General features: G+C 35.7%; 1 protein-coding gene across 2 annotated transcripts in view; it reads left to right on the top strand.

Annotated features, from left to right (window-relative positions):
- The window catches only part of LOC136039878 (double C2-like domain-containing protein beta), a 124,261-nt gene that overhangs the window by 16,139 nt on the left and 89,666 nt on the right, over nt 1-18,456 (top strand). For both annotated transcript variants that reach the window (XM_065723836.1, XM_065723837.1), the window contains one exon: nt 8,050-8,173. In XM_065723836.1, the coding sequence (XP_065579908.1) occupies nt 8,050-8,173 (124 nt within the window). The remainder of the gene's footprint in view (nt 1-8,049; nt 8,174-18,456) is intronic.

Genomic DNA, 18,456 nt, shown 5'->3' with positions numbered 1-18,456 from the left:
ACTTAAATTAACATAAGTTATTATGTATATGAAAGGGGTTCTCCCCTCCTCAACGCCTTGCTCTTTGCGCTAAAGTTTTTTATTGTTTTAAAAAGTAGAGCTGTGACAAATAGTCAAACTTTGGCGTAAAGAGCGGGGCGTTGCGGAATGGAGAGCCCCTTTCATATACGAAATAATTTCTGTTCGTTTTAAATTTTAAATTAAGGAGCGATATTAAAACTTAAAACGAATAGAAATTACTTCGTATGTGAAAGGGGCTGCTCCCTCTTCAACGCCCCCCTCTTTACGCTAAAGTTTGAAAGTTTGAAACTTTTAAAACAGTAAAAACCTTTCGCGTAAAGAGCGGGGCGTTGAGGAGGGGACAGCCCCTTTCATATACGAATAATTTCTGTTCTTTTAAGCTTTAATGTCGCTCCTTACTTTCAGTTTAAAAACTTGTTTTTTTTTGTTTAATTTCTAAACGTTTTTCAAGTAATGCATGTTTTGATTTTGGCTCTCTGCAGATGAATAATTAAAACGAAATTTGCATTTTTTTTTTATTTTTGGCCAAATGGCTTTCTCATAGTTTTGATCAAATGATTTTGAGAGAAAAGGATCGGGGGAGGAGGCCTAGTTGCCCTCCAATGTTTTGGTTACTTGAAATGGCAACTAGAACTTTTAATTTTTTACGAACGTTTTTATTAGAAAAAGATATACGTAACTTGCAAGTTAGCTTACGTAACGAACTTCTGTATTTGTATGTTTTTATTACGTATATGAGGGGGTTCAACCCCTCATCAGTACCTCGCTCTTGACACTAAAGCTTAAATTTTGTCCAAATTCCTTAAGAATGACCCCTGAATCACCAAGGCCGTAGAATAAATAGTTGAAATTACTAAAAACACTTTAGCGTAAAGAGCGACGTATTACGAGGAGGTAAACCCCTCATATGCGTAATAATTTCTGTTCGTTTTAAGTTTTAATGCTGCTCCTCACTTTCAGTAGAAAAAACTTTTCATATTTATTTTTTCATTGTTTTTTAAATAATGCTAGAAAATCCTAAATCTCCGTTGAAAGTCTCTTCCCCCATGAGAAGTTCCTCCATGGAAACATCCTCCCACGTACCCCCCCCCCCCAAATCTCCCCCCGAACCAAAAAAATCCCCCTGAAAACGTCTGTACATTTCCCAGTAACCATTACTATATATAAACACTGGTCAAAGTTTATAACTTGCAGCCCCTCCCACGGGGACTGTGGGGTAGTAAGTCGTCCCCAAAGACATAGTTATTAGGTTTTTCGACTATGATGAATAAAATAGCTATCTCAGAATTTTGATCTGGTGACTTTGGGGAAAAAATGAGCGTGGGAGGGGGCCTAAGTGCACTCCAATTTTTTGGTCACTTAAAAAGACACTAGAACTTTTAATTTTTGTTAGAATGAGCCCTTTTGCGACATTCTAGGACCACTGAGTCGATACGATCACCCCTGGGAAAAAAAAACAAACTAACAAACAAATAAACACGCGTCCGTGATTTGTCTTCTGGCAAAAAATGCGAAATTCCACGTTTTTCTAGACAGTGGCTTGAAACTTCTACAATAATGTTCTCTGATACCCTGTATCTGATGGTGTGATTTTCGTTAAGATCGTATGACTTTTAGGGAGTATTCCCCCCTATTTTCTAAAATGAGGCAAATTTTCTCAGGCTCCTAACTTTTGACGGGTAAGACTAATCTTGATGAAACTTATATATCTAAAATCAGCATTAAAATGCGATCCTTTGATGTAACTATTGGCATCAAAATTCCATTTTTTTTATGAGTTTTGGTTACTATTGAGCCGGGTCACTCCTTACTACAGTTCGTTACCACGAACTGTTTGATTCTGATCCACTGGCAAATTCTGAAAGGAAAATTTACGCTCCAAAATATTTAAGTTGACACCTTTGTTTTGAAGGCTGGACCCGGGGTCTTATTCATCTTAAACAGCCCACAGGCTGTGAGTGCCCCTTGCAGAAGAGTGGCATCAATTCACAGCATTTAATAGGGGGGAAGAGGAGTAATATATCGTTCAAATTCTATGAGTTTTTTCTCGATAAAATACCAAACAATCCATTTTCCAATGCAGCAATCTTGTAGTAACCCTCATATGCGTAATAATTTCTGTTTTTTTTAGTTTTAATGCTGCTCCTTACTTTCGGTCGAAAAAAATTTGCATATTTATTTTTTCATTGTTTTTTTAAATAATGCTAGAAAATCCTGCGCTTCGTTCATGGAAATTTTCTTTCCCCATGACAAATTCCTCCATGGAAAGTTCCCCCAACATATCCCCCTCTTCTCAACCCCTTCCCCCAACCAAAAAATCTCCCTGAAACGTCTATACACTTCCCAATAACCATTACTATGCGTAAGCACTGGTCAAAGTTTTTAATTTTTAGCCCCTCCTACGGGACTGTGGGGGAGTAAGTCGTCCCCAAATACATAGTTATAATGTTTTTCGACTATGCTGAATAAAATGGCCATCTCAGAATTTTGGGAAACTTTGGTGACTTTGGGAAAATAATTAGCGTGGGAGGGGGCCTAGGTGGCCTCCAATTTTTTTGGTCACTTAAAAAGGGCACTAGAACTTTTCATTTCCGTTAGAATGAGCCCTCTCGCATCATTCTAGGACCACTGGTTCGATACGATCACCCCTGGAAAAAAAACAAATAAACACACATCCGTGATCTGGCTTCTGGCAAAAATACAGAATTTCACATTTTTGTAGATAGCAGCTTGAAACTTCTACAGTAGGGTTCTCTGATACGCTGAATCTGATGGTTTTATTTTCGTTAAGATTCTATGACTTTTAGAGGGTATTTCCGTCTGTTTTCTAAAATAAGGCAAATTCTCTCAGGCTCGTAATCTTTATGGGTAAGACTAAACTTGATGAAACTTATATATTTGAAATCTGCATTTAAATGCAATTCTTTTGATGTAACCATTGGTATTAACGTTCCGTTTTTTAGAGTTTTGGTTACTATTGCTCCTTAGAGTTTGGCTCGTTGCTCCTTACTACAGTTCGTTACCACGAACTGTTTGATGTCGCTCCTTACTTGCAGTTAAAAAAACTTGTTTGTTTTTATCTAATATGCATACAGAATCAATTTATCAACGAAGAAGATGACGAATTTGGATTAACAAGTCATGAGAAAGAAAACTTGATTCAACTAGCTTGTGATAATTCTTTAAAATACAATTTTCAGAAAGCATCTCTAATTCAATTTTGGCTAAATGTTAAGAGTGAACTAGCTGTTGGGGTGGCGCTTCGGGCCCCCCAAGCCCCCCCCCCCGCGCGCGTAAGTCGTTACGCGCCATATTAGTTCCGCGCCTCTGTAGTTGTGTCCCTGTGTCTCACCTTTGAATATAGATAGATATATATATATATATATTGTTAACTTCGTAAAACTTTTGAATATACAACATTCTTGGCTGTCCCAGTGTCTGTGCATATAAATAGATTGTCAGGTTTACCGACTCTTGAACATGCAACACATAATTGTCCTATCCCCCTGTGCCCCCAGCGTCCCCATTGTTGTTGTTTCCCTGTGTCCCGGTCGTCATTTGTGTTCCGGTGTCCCGGTCTGTAATTTCTCTTTGAGTGTCCTGGCTGTCATTTATATTCCCTGTGTCCCGGTTGTCATTTGTGTCCCGGTGCTTTGTTGATGGTGATTGCTAATCGAACATTCTTTGTGTCCCGGTCACTTTCTCTTTGAGTGTCCTGGTCGTCATTTTTATTCCCTATCTCCCGGTGTCCCGGTCGTCATTTGTGTCCCGATGTCCCGGTCTGTAATTTCGTCAGTCGATAAACATGACGTCAGTCGACACACAAACACGACGTCACTCGACACACAGACACACAGACAACTTATTTTTATATACATAGATATAATATTTTGTTAAATAAAGCTTTAAAACTGTTGATGGTACTCGCAAAATCTTATTTATACAAGACAGGATTATCCGCATTAGCTAAAATTAGACCGAAGTATCCTGTTCGTTTGGCTATAGAAAAGAAGCTTCGTGCTGACATGTCATCATTGATACAGAGTATTGGCAAACTTTGCATTAAATATAATATCATTGAAAGATAAGAATGTAATTGTTATTCGTTTTCTTTATTTGTAAGAGTTTGTCTTAATAGATTATGCAGCACTGAAAATATATCTCTGTATTAATTTACAAAATGGAAGGGAGGCACAATATGATACAACATTTTTAAGTGAGCCCACACGTAATGAAGTTTAGAAACTGCATCAATCTATTCTTTTGCATTGAGATTGAGAGTTGAGATCAACCGTCCGACTGACGCAATTTTCCGAGCTTGAAGTTGACATGTGGGTCCCTTAGGAGGGTGTCGCTGTGTTTACCTTTCATTGCTCACAATACTATAACCACCTGACCTGTTGTAACAAGTGACTGTGATTTTGCAAGTTACTGGTACTAGTTGCTACCGAGTGAGTTTTTAATCCATTATTTCCTGTCAATAAAACCGTTGCATTTACCGATCGAGATCGGAATTTTGGAAGATGTTATGTCAGCATTTTGATACTGACATAACCGAAGGAAATTTTTTGCACCATTAGTAAGATAACGGTATGAGCCGGAAAAATCGCTACGTTTACCTGGTCGAAAATTCAGTAAATCTCGTGTCAGTATTTTCTTGTTCTTTACTTACCCAAATCCAAAATGTTAGGATTCGTGAAGCCTCGGTATGAGTCAGCAAAACCGAGATTGAAATTTCATGTTCTTGTTTTAACTAAATGGAAAACTGTTGCGACGTCCGTAAACTTACAATAGGAGTCGGTAAAACCACTACATTTACCGACCGACATAAATATTTCAGTATATTTCATGTCAGTATTTTCATCTTCTTTATATAACCTAATAAAATATTGTGATATAATCCGGAAAATCATGGAATGAGTTTGTAAAACTGCTGCATTTAACCTACGCAACCAAAATCAAGATTTGTTCATCAATGTCAATACCCACTATCTTGATGTTAGTGTTCATTATAATATTTGTTCGTTTTGGGCTCCATTTATTATTTACTAGTAATTTATTATCTTTCTAAATTTGAATTATTATAGGAATTTACTTCCGCTCGCCTTAAGTTCTAATTAGGCTCTTTAGTAGTGGATTTTTCCCTTTTGACTATTTTTTAAATTAATTCTAGTAGGAACTAAACACTCGTCAGGAATATTGTCAAAGACCAAGGAAGAGAGGATAAGGAATAGTTTTTCGGCCGGTTATTTTCCTATTAAGAGTCACACTAGACTGTAATTAAAAAAGAAGGTAAGAAACATCCTCCAAGGAAATTAAGTGGAGAGAAATGGTTTTGAGTAATAAATTAATCCATAACGGAAACTTGATGCTCGGTTATTTCTCATTTCACCTACGAAGGGGATGACAATAGTGCACTAATTACTAGAATTATGATCAGGATTATGTTGCCATATGCCCATATGGGAGAGGGGAAAGTCCAATTCTGATTTTCCATGTTAGAAATATAAAAAAATTCAGTCATATCAATTATAAGCCTACTATTAATGTTATTATAAGCAGGTTAGCCTTAATATTATGCCCCACATGCGGGAATGTGGGAACACACAGTGGGAACCACTGTGTGTTTTTTTTTTCTAACTGGTTTTTACCTCATATTTTCCAACGTACGACTTATTTGCTTGCTTATCAAATGAATTTATGTGAGCCATTTTTGGTTTACTTCCAAAGTTTATAATATAGAGCTTCTGATAACATTGCAACAACACAATATTTCTTGAAGCTTTTCATGCTTTACTGAAGTTATATTTTATTAAATATAACTAATAAAACAACATAAACGCATGATTTCGCACACTCAAAAGCATAAAACAAACACTATTATAGAAGACTTGATAGCGTCGCGGTCAACATGGTTTTGTATTCTTTAGAGCCGGCTCTTAGTTAAGACAATTACTTTTGAAATACATATTCTATTTTAAGTGTCATTCATTCGAAAGTAAACAAGCAAAAATAAAGTAAGTTTACTTTCTGATGAGAAGTTCAAAATTCTGTGCAACATTGTAGCTGAAAGATTGCATTAGTAATAAGATGAATTTCCGCGAATTATGTTAACTACAAATCATAAACTCTTATAATGTTTCTAATAATAATAATTCCTATAAATTCTTAAAATATACATATTTTATTTAGAATAATCAATGACAAATACAGTAGTTGAATATTTAATTTTTAACTCGATTTCCTTAACTCATTGACTTTTTCCATTATGTGTTTATAGCTCGGATCATTTTGATATCTATGTTACATAAAGCCCAATCCGTTTTGCACCCTTGTTCACTTATTTTCATATATTCTCGAGAAAAAAAACGTTTCCTACTTTTGATCTACTTTGAAAACAATTGAAAAAATGTTTCTCATTGCTTTTTATTTTTCTGTGTCTTGGACAAGATAATTTCCACCACCCTTTGTATGAAATGCGAAAGCACTTAGAGAAGAAAAAAATAAAGGCACTAACAAAAAAAACTTGCAACAACAAAGATAACCCACTTAAACTACACAGCAAAGAGGAAAGTCTACAATATTTTTGCGACGTTTGCGGTATCTATCCACAAGCTGTTCATTTTCAAATAAATATAAAAATACACCACATATTGGAGATGTACCGGTCATGAGTCCAAAGCAGCAATTATAGAAGGAATTTGCGAAAATCGAAGAATATAAATCAAATTTTCTTCAGGTCATACAGCGTGAAGAAATTCCATAGTAGGACCAAAATGGATGTATGTGGGACGAAAAAGTGTTCTTGTAAATATTTTAACAAGGATTGTCTTGTGAAGCTGCTCTTTATCTCGTGGAAGCAGCTTGTACTGTCTCAATTATTTCAACTTTGAGATAACAAGCGTCTTTGTAGCCTTAGAATTTGAGCCAATTGGGAACCTTAATTATCCCAGAAAAGACGATGCAGAAGTAGTTTCTAGAGCAAAGTTGATAGTCACAGATTTGTTAAAGATAAATTTGGAAATAGTTTCTAGTCCAAAATTGATAGTCACAAAATAATTTCAGAGAAGAAAATATGGAAATGACTTCTAGGCCTTAATTGATAGTGACGGAGAGTTGTACAGACACAATGTAAACGAGAAGTTCAGTTTTCGATGAGGTGATTTGAAGGGTGATATCGTTGAGACCAGAGCTAGCTACATCAATTTCATTTTAGAGGGCTTAGAGATTGGCTGAATTTCTTCTGTGTAACAAAGGTGGCCTGCGTGAACTTAGGGATCAATCAGATATGTAGGATTTTATAACTCTCATGGCAAATCTTTAATGACTAACTGTAATACATTAAATAGACGCTTTCACTTATTATCAGAATTTCCATAAGCTGACCTGGAATATTTCTTTATTTACACACGCAGGGTATTTGAGTTAAAATAATTTGTATTAATAATCTACTTAAACCCTGTTTACCCACAAATGCACTTACAGTGGTACAAAATGCAGAAAAATAAAAATGGAAACAATATACAAGAAAAAACTCACAAAAAACAGACAACATCTAAGCTACCTACACAACACAATTAAGTTAAACAATTATGTGGAAATTCGACAATACTTTCTCAACTCTTGTGGAACCTATTCACAATCTGGTCCATTTTAAGGAAATATCGAAAACGCCATATCTACTCGAAATGTACTGGTTGCGAGTCCAGAACGGGAATTGCAGAAAATATTTGCAAAAACTGAAGAATAAAGAATTAAGTATTGTGTGTAATAAAATTAAGACAAGAGTAAGATGTTAAATGTGCACAGAGAAAGGTCTGATTGATGGATAAATTGAAAGATGAATATTAAAACGGAGCCCAAAACCAAGCCCTTTTAACAGAAACCCTCTTAATAATTTTAGCATCATCTTGATCTTTTTCAGTAACCCAATTAACATGTCTTTCTAAAATTGATGATCTGTATTTTCAAATACATAGAGAATAAAGAAAAGCTTCTATTATATTTTAGTGCAATTTTCTGCTTTAGGTCAAACAAGCTCTGAACAAGATGATGGATCAAATAGTTCTGACGAAGATCAAGTTAAAATTAAGCCAAAAAGCCCTCTCCAAAGTGCACATAATTCAAGATATTCCCTCAATATTATTGGAAGGTAATTATTCGATCCTAATGTAGCCTTTAAAAAATATACTTTTTGTGATCGATGCTTATATAGCGATCAGGCCGAACCTCTCCAAAGTGCACCCAACTCTAGATATTCCCTTAAAATTATTGGAAGGTAATTATTAGATCTTATAGCAGTCTTTCAAAAAGAGATATTCTTTTCTGATCATTCCGTCTACCTTACATTACCTTACGAAAAAAGTTCAATTTTTTTTTTGTACCTGTGCCCAATTATAACCAAAGATAGATCAAATAACCAAATCTTTTAAACAAATAGACTCTTTTTGGTTAAATTTCATTTACAAACAAAAAGGAACTATGTCTCTACTGCATAACTGTCCTTTTTGCTGGTTTTTCAGACTATTTAAATCATTAATAGTTGACATAATTGATATTATTAATATGTGGATTTGTTTCAGTTTTCACCTATGTATCTTGTTTTTCCGTTTTGTCTTTTATTTTTTTTTACTTTTGTTTTTTTTTCTTTTCGTGGAAAAAGTCTTCTTCAATTCAATTCGTTCATTAACAAAAAAAAAAAAACAAATCACACACTATAAACTAACTACACCCTAAGAGAGCACTGCCCGTAACGGGTGATAGTATTCATTCAATCATCAAGAATAGAATTATAAGGTAAGAAGAGAAAAGAAGAAGAAGGGAAAAGAAAAGAAAAGAAATGTAAATTAATAAAACAAAACATAGAGAACTATCGGTAAAAGAAATTAGGATCTAATTCAATGTTTTCCATTAAGAAGCTTTTAATCTTACTTTTGAACTCTGGTAGGTTATTAGCATTTCTCAAAGTATTTGGCAAATAATTCCATATTTTCGGTCCGGTAAATCTAATTGAAAAATCAGACGACGTGAGACGGCTCGTTTCTGTAACTAGTTGCGATGCATGCCGAGTATCATGTTGGTGAATTTCATCATTCCTTCGAAAAACTGACATAAACGACTCAGGTGCGGTATTTGTGCTTACTTTATATAAAGTTTCGGCAATCTTTTTTTCTCGAAGTCGAGCCACATTTAATATCTTAAGTCTTATTAAAAACGCCTTCACACTCTGACGAGGCTCAAGCTTGCAAATTGCACGTATAGCTTTATTCTGAAGAATTTGAACTTGCTTACATTCTGACTTATAATTTGAAGCCCAAATGCTTATTCCATATAAAAGATATGAGTGGAATAGACTAAAATATAGGATCAGTAATATTTTATGGGGAAAAATAAATTTCAGTCTAAGGACAGCTTCATACAAAGAAATTTAATGTGGATTGCCCAATTCAGCTCTTCATCAACTATTATACCTAAATATTTAAGGTGGTCAACTCTTTCAATTTTTTCGTGGTGTGCCGTATTTATCTTGCTATCGTAAACTGGGTCATTTCCATGTTTAAAAATGATATACTTCGTCTTTTTTGAATTAAGGCCGGACGCTCCTCCAAAAATTATACTGTACTGCCTGTTAGTTCTTTTTCAATCGCGGCATATCACACAAATACTCAAGGTTATCAGATTTCACTGCCGTCATTAAACTCAAGGGGTTTCTCACTGAAAATTACGACTAATGTATATTCATTCTTCGTAATTCGACAAGTAAATAGGAATATTTATTTGGAAAAGAACTATTATTCAAGGAGAAAATTAGAGAAATAATTATTCGAGATTTTTTTTTTTGGAGGAGGGGGGTTCAGCTCTTACGAAAGAAATACCAGGAAAACACAGGAAAATTAAACATTTCGCTGACAAATTAAGCATTATACAAATTTAAGGTGGGTGAATCCCTCGCCTGCGTGTGTGCCTGTGGTCTGGTCATCATTATTTGCCAGGAGACGCGGTATAAAATTGTGGAAATTACAAATAAAAAGTACATATTTTCGGGTTTTTACTTCATGCAGACCTATTTCGAAAAATATAATTTAAATAATTGCTCGCAGCGAAGTGACAAATTTATTTCATTTTATCAAAAAGTTCGTGGTAACGGCCGCGACCCGGCCAAAACTCTAAAAAACGGATTTTTGATACCAATAGCTACATGAACAAAATCGCATTTTAATGCTGACTTTAAATATATGAGATACCTATCTAAAATTACGAGTCTAAGAAAAATTGCCTTATTTTAGAAAATAGAGGGAAACACCCGATAAAAGTAATAAAACCAAAATTACACCCATCCGAATCAGCCTATCAGGGAACCCTACCGTGGAAGTGTTAAGCTTCTATCAGCAAAAATATGGATTTTTTTTCCAGGGGTGATTATATCGAACCAGTTGTCATAGAATGTTGCGAGCGGGCTCATTCCAACGGAAATGAAGTTATATACAAGTGAATTATATGTAAAAAATGAAGTATATAGTACCCTTTTTAAGTGATCTAAAAAATTGGAGGGCACCTAGGCCTCCTCCCAAGCTAATTATTTTCCCACAGTCACCCGATTAAAATTGTGAGATAGCCATTTTATTCAGCATAGTCGAAAAACCTTATAACTGTGTCTTTGGGGACGACTTATTCCACCAGAATCCCCGTGGAAGGGGCTACAAGTTACAAACTTTGATCAGTGTTTATATAGTAATGGTTATTGGGAAATGTACAGACGTTTTCAGGAGGATTTTTGGTTGGGGGGGGGGGGTTGAGAACAGGGGGTTATGCTGGGGGAACTTTCCATGGAGGAATTTGTCATGGGGAAGAAAATTTCCATGAAGGGAGCGCAGGATTTTCTAGCCTTATTTCAAAATAGAACAATACAAAAATAAATATGAAACAGTTTTTTCAACTGAAAGTAAGGAGCAGCATTAAAATTTAACACTAACAGAATACAGAAGTTCGTTACGTAAGCTAACTCGTAAGTTACGTAGATCTTTTACTAGCAAAAACGTTCGTAAAATATTAAAAGTTCTAGTTCTAGTTGCCTTTTTAAGTAACCGAAACATTGGAGGGCAACTAAGCCTCCTCCCCTGCTCTTTTTTTCTCAAAGTGATTCTATCAAAATTATGAGAAAGCCATATAAATATGAAATTTCGTTTTAATTATTCATCTGTGGAGAGCCAAAATCAAAACATGCATTAGTTCAAAAACGTTCAGATATTAAATAAAAAAAAGACATGTTTTTAACTGAAAGCAAGGAGCAACATTAAAACTTAAAACGAATATAAATTAATTCGTATGTGAAAGGGGCTGCTCCCTCCTCAACGCCCCGCTCTTTACGCTAAAGTTTTACTCTTTCTCTCAATTCTACTTTTTAAAACAGTAAAAAACTTTAGCGTAAAAAGCGGGGCGTTGAGGAGGGAGCAGCCCCTTTCATATACGAAGTGATTTCTGATCGTTTAAGTTTTAATGTCGCTCCTTACTTTCAGTTAAAAAAAAAACTTGTTTTATTTTTTATTTAGCTTATCCATACGGGTTCATTAAAAAATATTCTGAAGTTCGATTGTTGCTTGAGTATTTGTATATCTGAATTTGTATTCGGATAAGATCCGAATACACATGATAACTACCCATACCTAGCACAGTTGGATTTATATAAACGGTTCTCGTATCTCCATACTTCTTGGCAACCTTCCGTCGACAATTTCTGGTAACAGTGCCTCAAAATAAAATTTTTGTAGATTTGGCAGCATTTTGTTAGACCAGAATTCACGTTCACGACCAATCTTTTCATAATATAATTCCTCTTCCCCTAAAAATATTACAAAGTATACAAAATCAATGTCACAACATTCCAATTGAATTTGAACTTGGTAATAGTAGTCATGTGTTCTTTTCAGCTTTATTTCACTATTAACTTTCTTTTCTAGACATGTATTTTTTTTAAGCGCTATCCACTCTTCCAATGTAAGCCCTTTTGCTGTCAAAGGGCACTTCACCTCCAAAAGAGCCTTCTCACCCGAAGGAAAAATTGCTATCCCGTCCGGACTGGCCCCTAGAAACCCATATTCCTTGTGAATGAAAAGCCCAGCAGAGTTCACAATGCAACCCATTTTCTTTGCAAAAGCTGCAATAGCTACAGGCTCATACATCTGACCATGCTCCATTGCCTTTGTTTGGCGGTTTCTGGGATACAGCAGCTGCCGAACTAATGAGCCCACAGTCCTCAACCGCCTTTTACAAACAGCACCAGCTACGGAAGCTGTAATTCTGTTTTTTCTGTATTCTATCCAGCTATTATCGATAGAATTTCTCTGAAGCCTAGTGGCTTTTTCGATACAGAGGATATCTGTTGCAGTACATTGGAGACGAGTCAAAAAATCTGTTTTTGCAATTTCGAGCGCACTGCAATCAAGATCCGGAGCAGTTGCGTTCGAGCCGTAGTTTTTGTCTGCTCCGGTTGGCTCCCTGATTTCTTTTGAAGGGAGTTTTGTGGAAGCATTAGTGAAAAGGCGCTTTTTAGCAGACAGTTTTTTACGTCGAGCAGTAGTCATGGCCCGCTGTTGTGCAAGTTTTTTCAACTGCCTACTTGGTGTAGATCCTACAGTTCTTCGAAATATTTCAAGGCGAGCTGAGTGACCTTTCGTAAATCGGATTCCTGCTGCTTTAACACGGGTGGTATATCGCGCACTTTGGCTAACCATGATGTTTTTGCCACCTATAAGCCTTGCAACTATGCTCATAAAAATATTCTGCCAGGTTGCTCGTGTGGTTTCCTATCAGTAGGTGAGCCCTTCTGGTCAGCGTATCAAAGGCTGAATACACATGGCTGAGAAAGATGTTGCTAGGGGTGTCTTCAGGATTGACCTGTAGAACTTTCCTGGAGAACGAGCAGCGTGTAGGACAAAATCTATGGTCGCCACGGAAAAAATGTAGAGGAATTGCCTTCAGCGCACTGATGAGATCCTTCACGCTTTTCTTCTCTGTGGTGGCACATACAATTGCATTTCTGGCAAAATCACACATTTTCTTTATTATTGCGGCACTAAGAAATCTTCTGCATTCGGCATTTTCATGCTGCTTCTTATATAGTCTGTTTTTCAAGCATTTGCACGCATGATTAGCACACTCAATTTTTTCTACATTTCTGCCATATGGTACCCTTGCTATAATTTCAGAATGGGTACTTGAATCGCCGTCGGCAACAAATCGAGTATATCTTAGATTGTGCATGGATGTTGCTATTCGGAATGCGTCAACTAATATATCTGACTCCATACCTGTACTGGGCCCCTGCCAGTTCATAAAACATGTATGTTCAGGAACAGATCTATTTACTTGATGCCTGTATTTCACGCAAGTACAGCAATATTTGTTCCTAATTCCTAGATTTAAGAGTTTCTTCGAATAGAAACCTATCACCACTCCACAGCCTGAGAGTGCCCGATATCTATTCCCATAACTTCGTGTACACCAGCTTCCATCAACTATAACACATGTCTCTACAGCTCCATTTGGGTGAAGTTTCTCCACTGCTTCCAGTGCCATCCTTCGCTCGGTTTTCCCATTTTCGATAAGATAGTCATAGAGAACCTTTTCCAATTCTACGCAAATTTATTTCTCAAATTTCGTAAAGACTTTTTGAGACGGGGTATTTATTCCAATGGTAGAGAAATGTTCTTGAACCTGGGCGTGAGTCATTCCACCATTTATTGCACCAACCACTACCTCTTTGTTGACACTTACTGTTCCTGTTTCTGTTTTGTGTTTCTTTCTGATAGTATTCACACTATCAAAATTAGTCCTTTTCCGTTTTTTGACTACGGTTTTCGTTGAGTCTTTTTTTTTAAGCCTTCTAGGAGCAAGGGGTTTTTCTGTGTGAATTGTGGCTTCCTCATGACATGATTCGCATTTGAAGATGAGTCTTGAGCGCAATCCAGCTCTATGTTCTTTAGAAAACATCATATTTGAAACCAAATTGATGTCTTGGCACCTGTAAATAAAATGCTAATTGGTTGTGAGGAAGTAAAATAGTAAAGTAGCGATTTTATTGTTTTGGTAGAAAGGAAAGTGCTATAGCTTCAAAAAGCTATACGCTCCTGAACAATCCGAGTGGTTAGCCCCTTGCTGTAATTTTTGCATTCTTAGATGCTCCGATTACAGCTCAATCTAACCTTTTGAGGGGAAATTTTGATTTCGGAACACAAATATGTAAAGTATTTGAAGGGACTGCAGCCAGGAGGTATATATTATAGAAAAAAGCTTCTTATTGATGAATAGAAAATTTTTTGCTCTATTTTTTGATACCCCACAACAACAATGTCAAGCATAGCAATCTAGAATGCAAACCCGAAACAGGTTTTATAATTATTTTGGAATTATAAAAAAATAATTGTCGGCTTTAAGATTTGATTATGCCAAAATATTCACCAGATTTTTTTACTTCTATTGACATAAAAACCGCCAAAATCACTAATTCAGGAACGTCAGGCAAACTCCAAATGTTTAACATGGGAGGTATAGGAAGATTCTTTGCGAGTCCGTCCAGCCTTAAGGGAAAGCAACCGCTCTTCAAAGAATTCGGTTGCTGCCTGGAGGCAAACTTCAGCGTTTGTAATTAGTTGCTCACGGTTTTTATGTGTTAGAAATAGTACTGTGTCGTCCGCAAAATTTATTATATATGCAAAGGGGATATCAGCCGATAGTTCATTCACATAAATTAAAAAAAGTAATGGTCCTAGAACTGATCCCCGGGGCACCCCACAAGTTACATCGAATGAATCTGATAAGATACCATTAGCAAGTATTTTACAACGTCTATTTGTTAAATATGACCGAATCCATTCAAGAACCGTCGACTTTATCCCATATCCTTCTAATGTTTCAAGAAGGATGTCAAAATCAACGCAATCAAAAGCTTTTGTTAAATCTAGAAAAATCGCCAGAGAATATAAACCATCATCTTGCGCCGATTTTATATTCATTATAAGATCCGTAATTGCAAGTTCAGTGGATCTGTTTTTCCGAAATCCATATTGTTTATCAGAAAGAATTTTATTAGCTTCAAAGTATTCATATAGGCTTTTTGCAGCAAGCTTTTCATATATTTTCGAAAAAATTGGAAGTAAGCTAATTGGTCGATAGTTATCAATTACTGTTGGATCTCCTTCTTTAAAAAGTGGAATTAATTTGGATTCTTTTAGTTTGGTAGGGAAAATACCTTCGTCAAGGCTTCTGTTTATAAGGACCGTAAGAGGCTCAATGATTGCTGGTTGTACTTTTCGTATTAGTTGCAAAGAAAGCCCATCTAGGCCCGTTGACCTTGTCCCTTTAATTTCACAAATACATTTTTTTACTTCATCACATGTAACAGACGGAAATTTTTGCATTTCTGCTATTGTCTCTTGTTTCTTTAGTTTTGGAGGTGTTACCTGTGTCATTAGTTTTCTTTTTGATTTTGCATTCGACAGTTTATCTTTTATTTTTTGTCCCACATTTACAAAAAATGAACCAAAAAGACTTGAAATTTCTTCCGGTGATTTTATTGATTCTTTTTCACTTACTAGTTCTTTTATATGATGTATTTTTTCTGACTTATTTGGATCAATGACCGAATTAATTATTTGCCAGGTTTTCCTGGGGTTCCCATTTGCATTTTTAAAACTCTTTTGAAAATATATTTCCTTTGCATTTCTTTTCAGCTGGTTTAACTTATTTCTATATTCTTTAAACTGGTGAAAATTCTCTTCAGACGGGTCATTTAAATATTGTTTATAAAGAGTTTTGCGGTTGTTAACAGAAACGAGAAGTCCCCGTGTCATCCATGGTTTTCTGGGCAAATGCTTACGCTTTGGCTCCTTCAACACAGGACAGTGGTAATAATAACTGCTAGTAATTAAATCAATAAATGCCGAATACGCTGAATCTGAATCAACGTGGGCTTGAAAAAAAATTTCCCACTGAATACAATTTAAGCTTAGTACCAGATCTGCAATATTTTTTTCTGATTCATCTCGCCGATTAAGCCTGTAATTCGGTTCTGACTTTATCTTACTTTTATCCGTCACTACATCAGTAAAAGTAGCGAAATGATCTGATGTTTCAAATAATAGCACTTCTACGAACTTTCTAACAATATTTTGGTGAGATACAAATATATTATCAATCAGATTCGCGGACGTTGGAGTTACCCTTGTGGGTATTCGGACTATAGGCAGGTAACCATATGACATACAGTTTTGAAGAAATAAGAGATTTTTGTTATTTTTTAACGATAGTAGATCCATATTAAAATCCCCAAGCATTATTACCGGGTACTGATGACACTTCAACTTTGACAAAAGCTTTTCTAGTTCATCCATAAATATTTCCGTATCACCTGACGGGCTATGATATACCAACACCATTAGAATTTCCTGATGATTTAATTTTACCTTGAGACAGAATGACTCAAATATTCCTTCAACACGAATATTAAAATCAGGTATTAGCGAATAATCAAGTCCTTGTCGCACATAATACGCTAGACCACCTTTCCTTAGCTTTTCACGGTTTAATACTTCTAACGAGAAGCCTGTAATATCAAGCATTTTCTTATCCATACTCTCAGTAAGGAACGTTTCTGTCAGCGCTAGAACATCAAAATGATTATTTCTACTAGCAACTTCAGATATTTCATCATATGCTGTCTGTAATGACTGACAATTTAAGTGGCCAACCCTTAAGTCCGACTTATTTACCTTTTTCGAACACTCACTTACATATCTGCATGATATAATATCTACCAATAATTCACTCTGTTCTTTGTCATCTTCACCTAGCGTTGTGTTTATCAAAGAATCTAGGCACAGAGGATTTTTTTCAAACTGTTCTAGTCGATTCATCTGTATAACGCACTAAATGAACTAATTAATTAATCACTGACACAATGCAAGTACTCCCTGTCTTGTTACATTACTGGTTGAGAAGGATCGGGCAATGCAATTATGTCATCGACATTCGTAATTCGCTTTGTAGTTGACCCTATTTTGGCCATGATTTTTCCGTCTACTGTCCAAACATTCCGATTTCTAACTTTGTCTTTAGTAGCATTGAGGAGGTCTAGCCTAGCCTTAGTCAAAGACTCAGAAATGAAGAGACCTGTTCCTTTTAATTTTTTTCTTTCACCCAGTACTGTTTTTGCCAACAAAACTGTTCTGAAGCTCACCTCAAAAGATGCCCCTCTCTCCTTTGTCTCGTTGCCAATCTTTCGAACATCACTTATATCGGCTATGCTGAGGTCACTAATTTCCAGTTTTTTTTTCATAATGTTCAACAGATTTGATGACACAGTTTGTGAGGCGGAAACCTCTTTCACGCCATGTATGACCAGCTTTGTTGCCTTCGCATCCTGTTTCAAAGAGTCAATCTCACACCATAGCGAAATGACTGACTTTTCATAGGTCGAAATCATTTTTTCAATTCGCAGTAATGACTTATGGTATAGTTCAAACTTCATGTCGTATTCGATCTTCAAACTGTCGTGGACAGCTTGAGTGATTTTTTCAATCTGAGAAGTTGTAATTCCTGGCATACTGTCCTTTAGTTTTTCTACTTGTTTTGTGATTTCAGCAGAAACCGTTGTGCTAATATTGGCTTGATCGGACGCTATCTTGAGCGCTATTTGATCAAGCGATTCTCGAAGCAATTCTTCTGGACGTCGAGTCGAAATATTCAAAAGTTTGTATTAAAAAGTGTGTACTATTGTAAAAGTTAGTTTTTCTTTTCTTAGTTTAAATGACTTTTTCCACTAAACAAGTTTTCCAAAGAAAAGTAAAGCGTTCATTAAGCCAAAAATGACGAAAAATAAAGTCAAATAATCTTCCAAGCGCAAAACTACCACAAATCAGCATCTAAACAGTATTCTAAACAGTATCACTTATATAGGTAAGCATTTCCAAACAGTATTTCGAAACATACGACAGCAATTCTTCAATTTTTGCTCTCTTTCATATCCTAAATTACCATTTGAAGCCTAAATAAAAAATTGTGCAACCTTCTCCTGAGAAGTTATGATTTTCCCACATACGAGATGTGCACGCGAAGTAGAATTATACACCAGCTATTCGCCAATACTTTACTACAGAGCGACTAGAGCTCTAATCCTCCATTTTTAGAGGACCCATAGCCGCTGCACTGTCACTACTTACTATCCCTACTTACTACTTACACTACTTACTATTATACTTACTACTATACTACTATTATACTTACTATTTACTACTATACCTACTTACTACTACGTCACTACTTACTATTATATAAGCTACAGTATCTTTCAGAAAAAAGAAAACGTGGATCAAAAATTGTTGCGAATATGTTTGTAAGGAAGAATTTATTATTTTCTTTTACAAAATTCGACGTTTAGCC

Source organism: Artemia franciscana, chromosome 20 (genome assembly GCF_032884065.1).
Source record: "Artemia franciscana chromosome 20, ASM3288406v1, whole genome shotgun sequence".
NCBI lineage: Eukaryota > Metazoa > Arthropoda > Branchiopoda > Anostraca > Artemiidae > Artemia > Artemia franciscana.
This window is presented reverse-complemented; position numbering and strand designations above follow the sequence as displayed.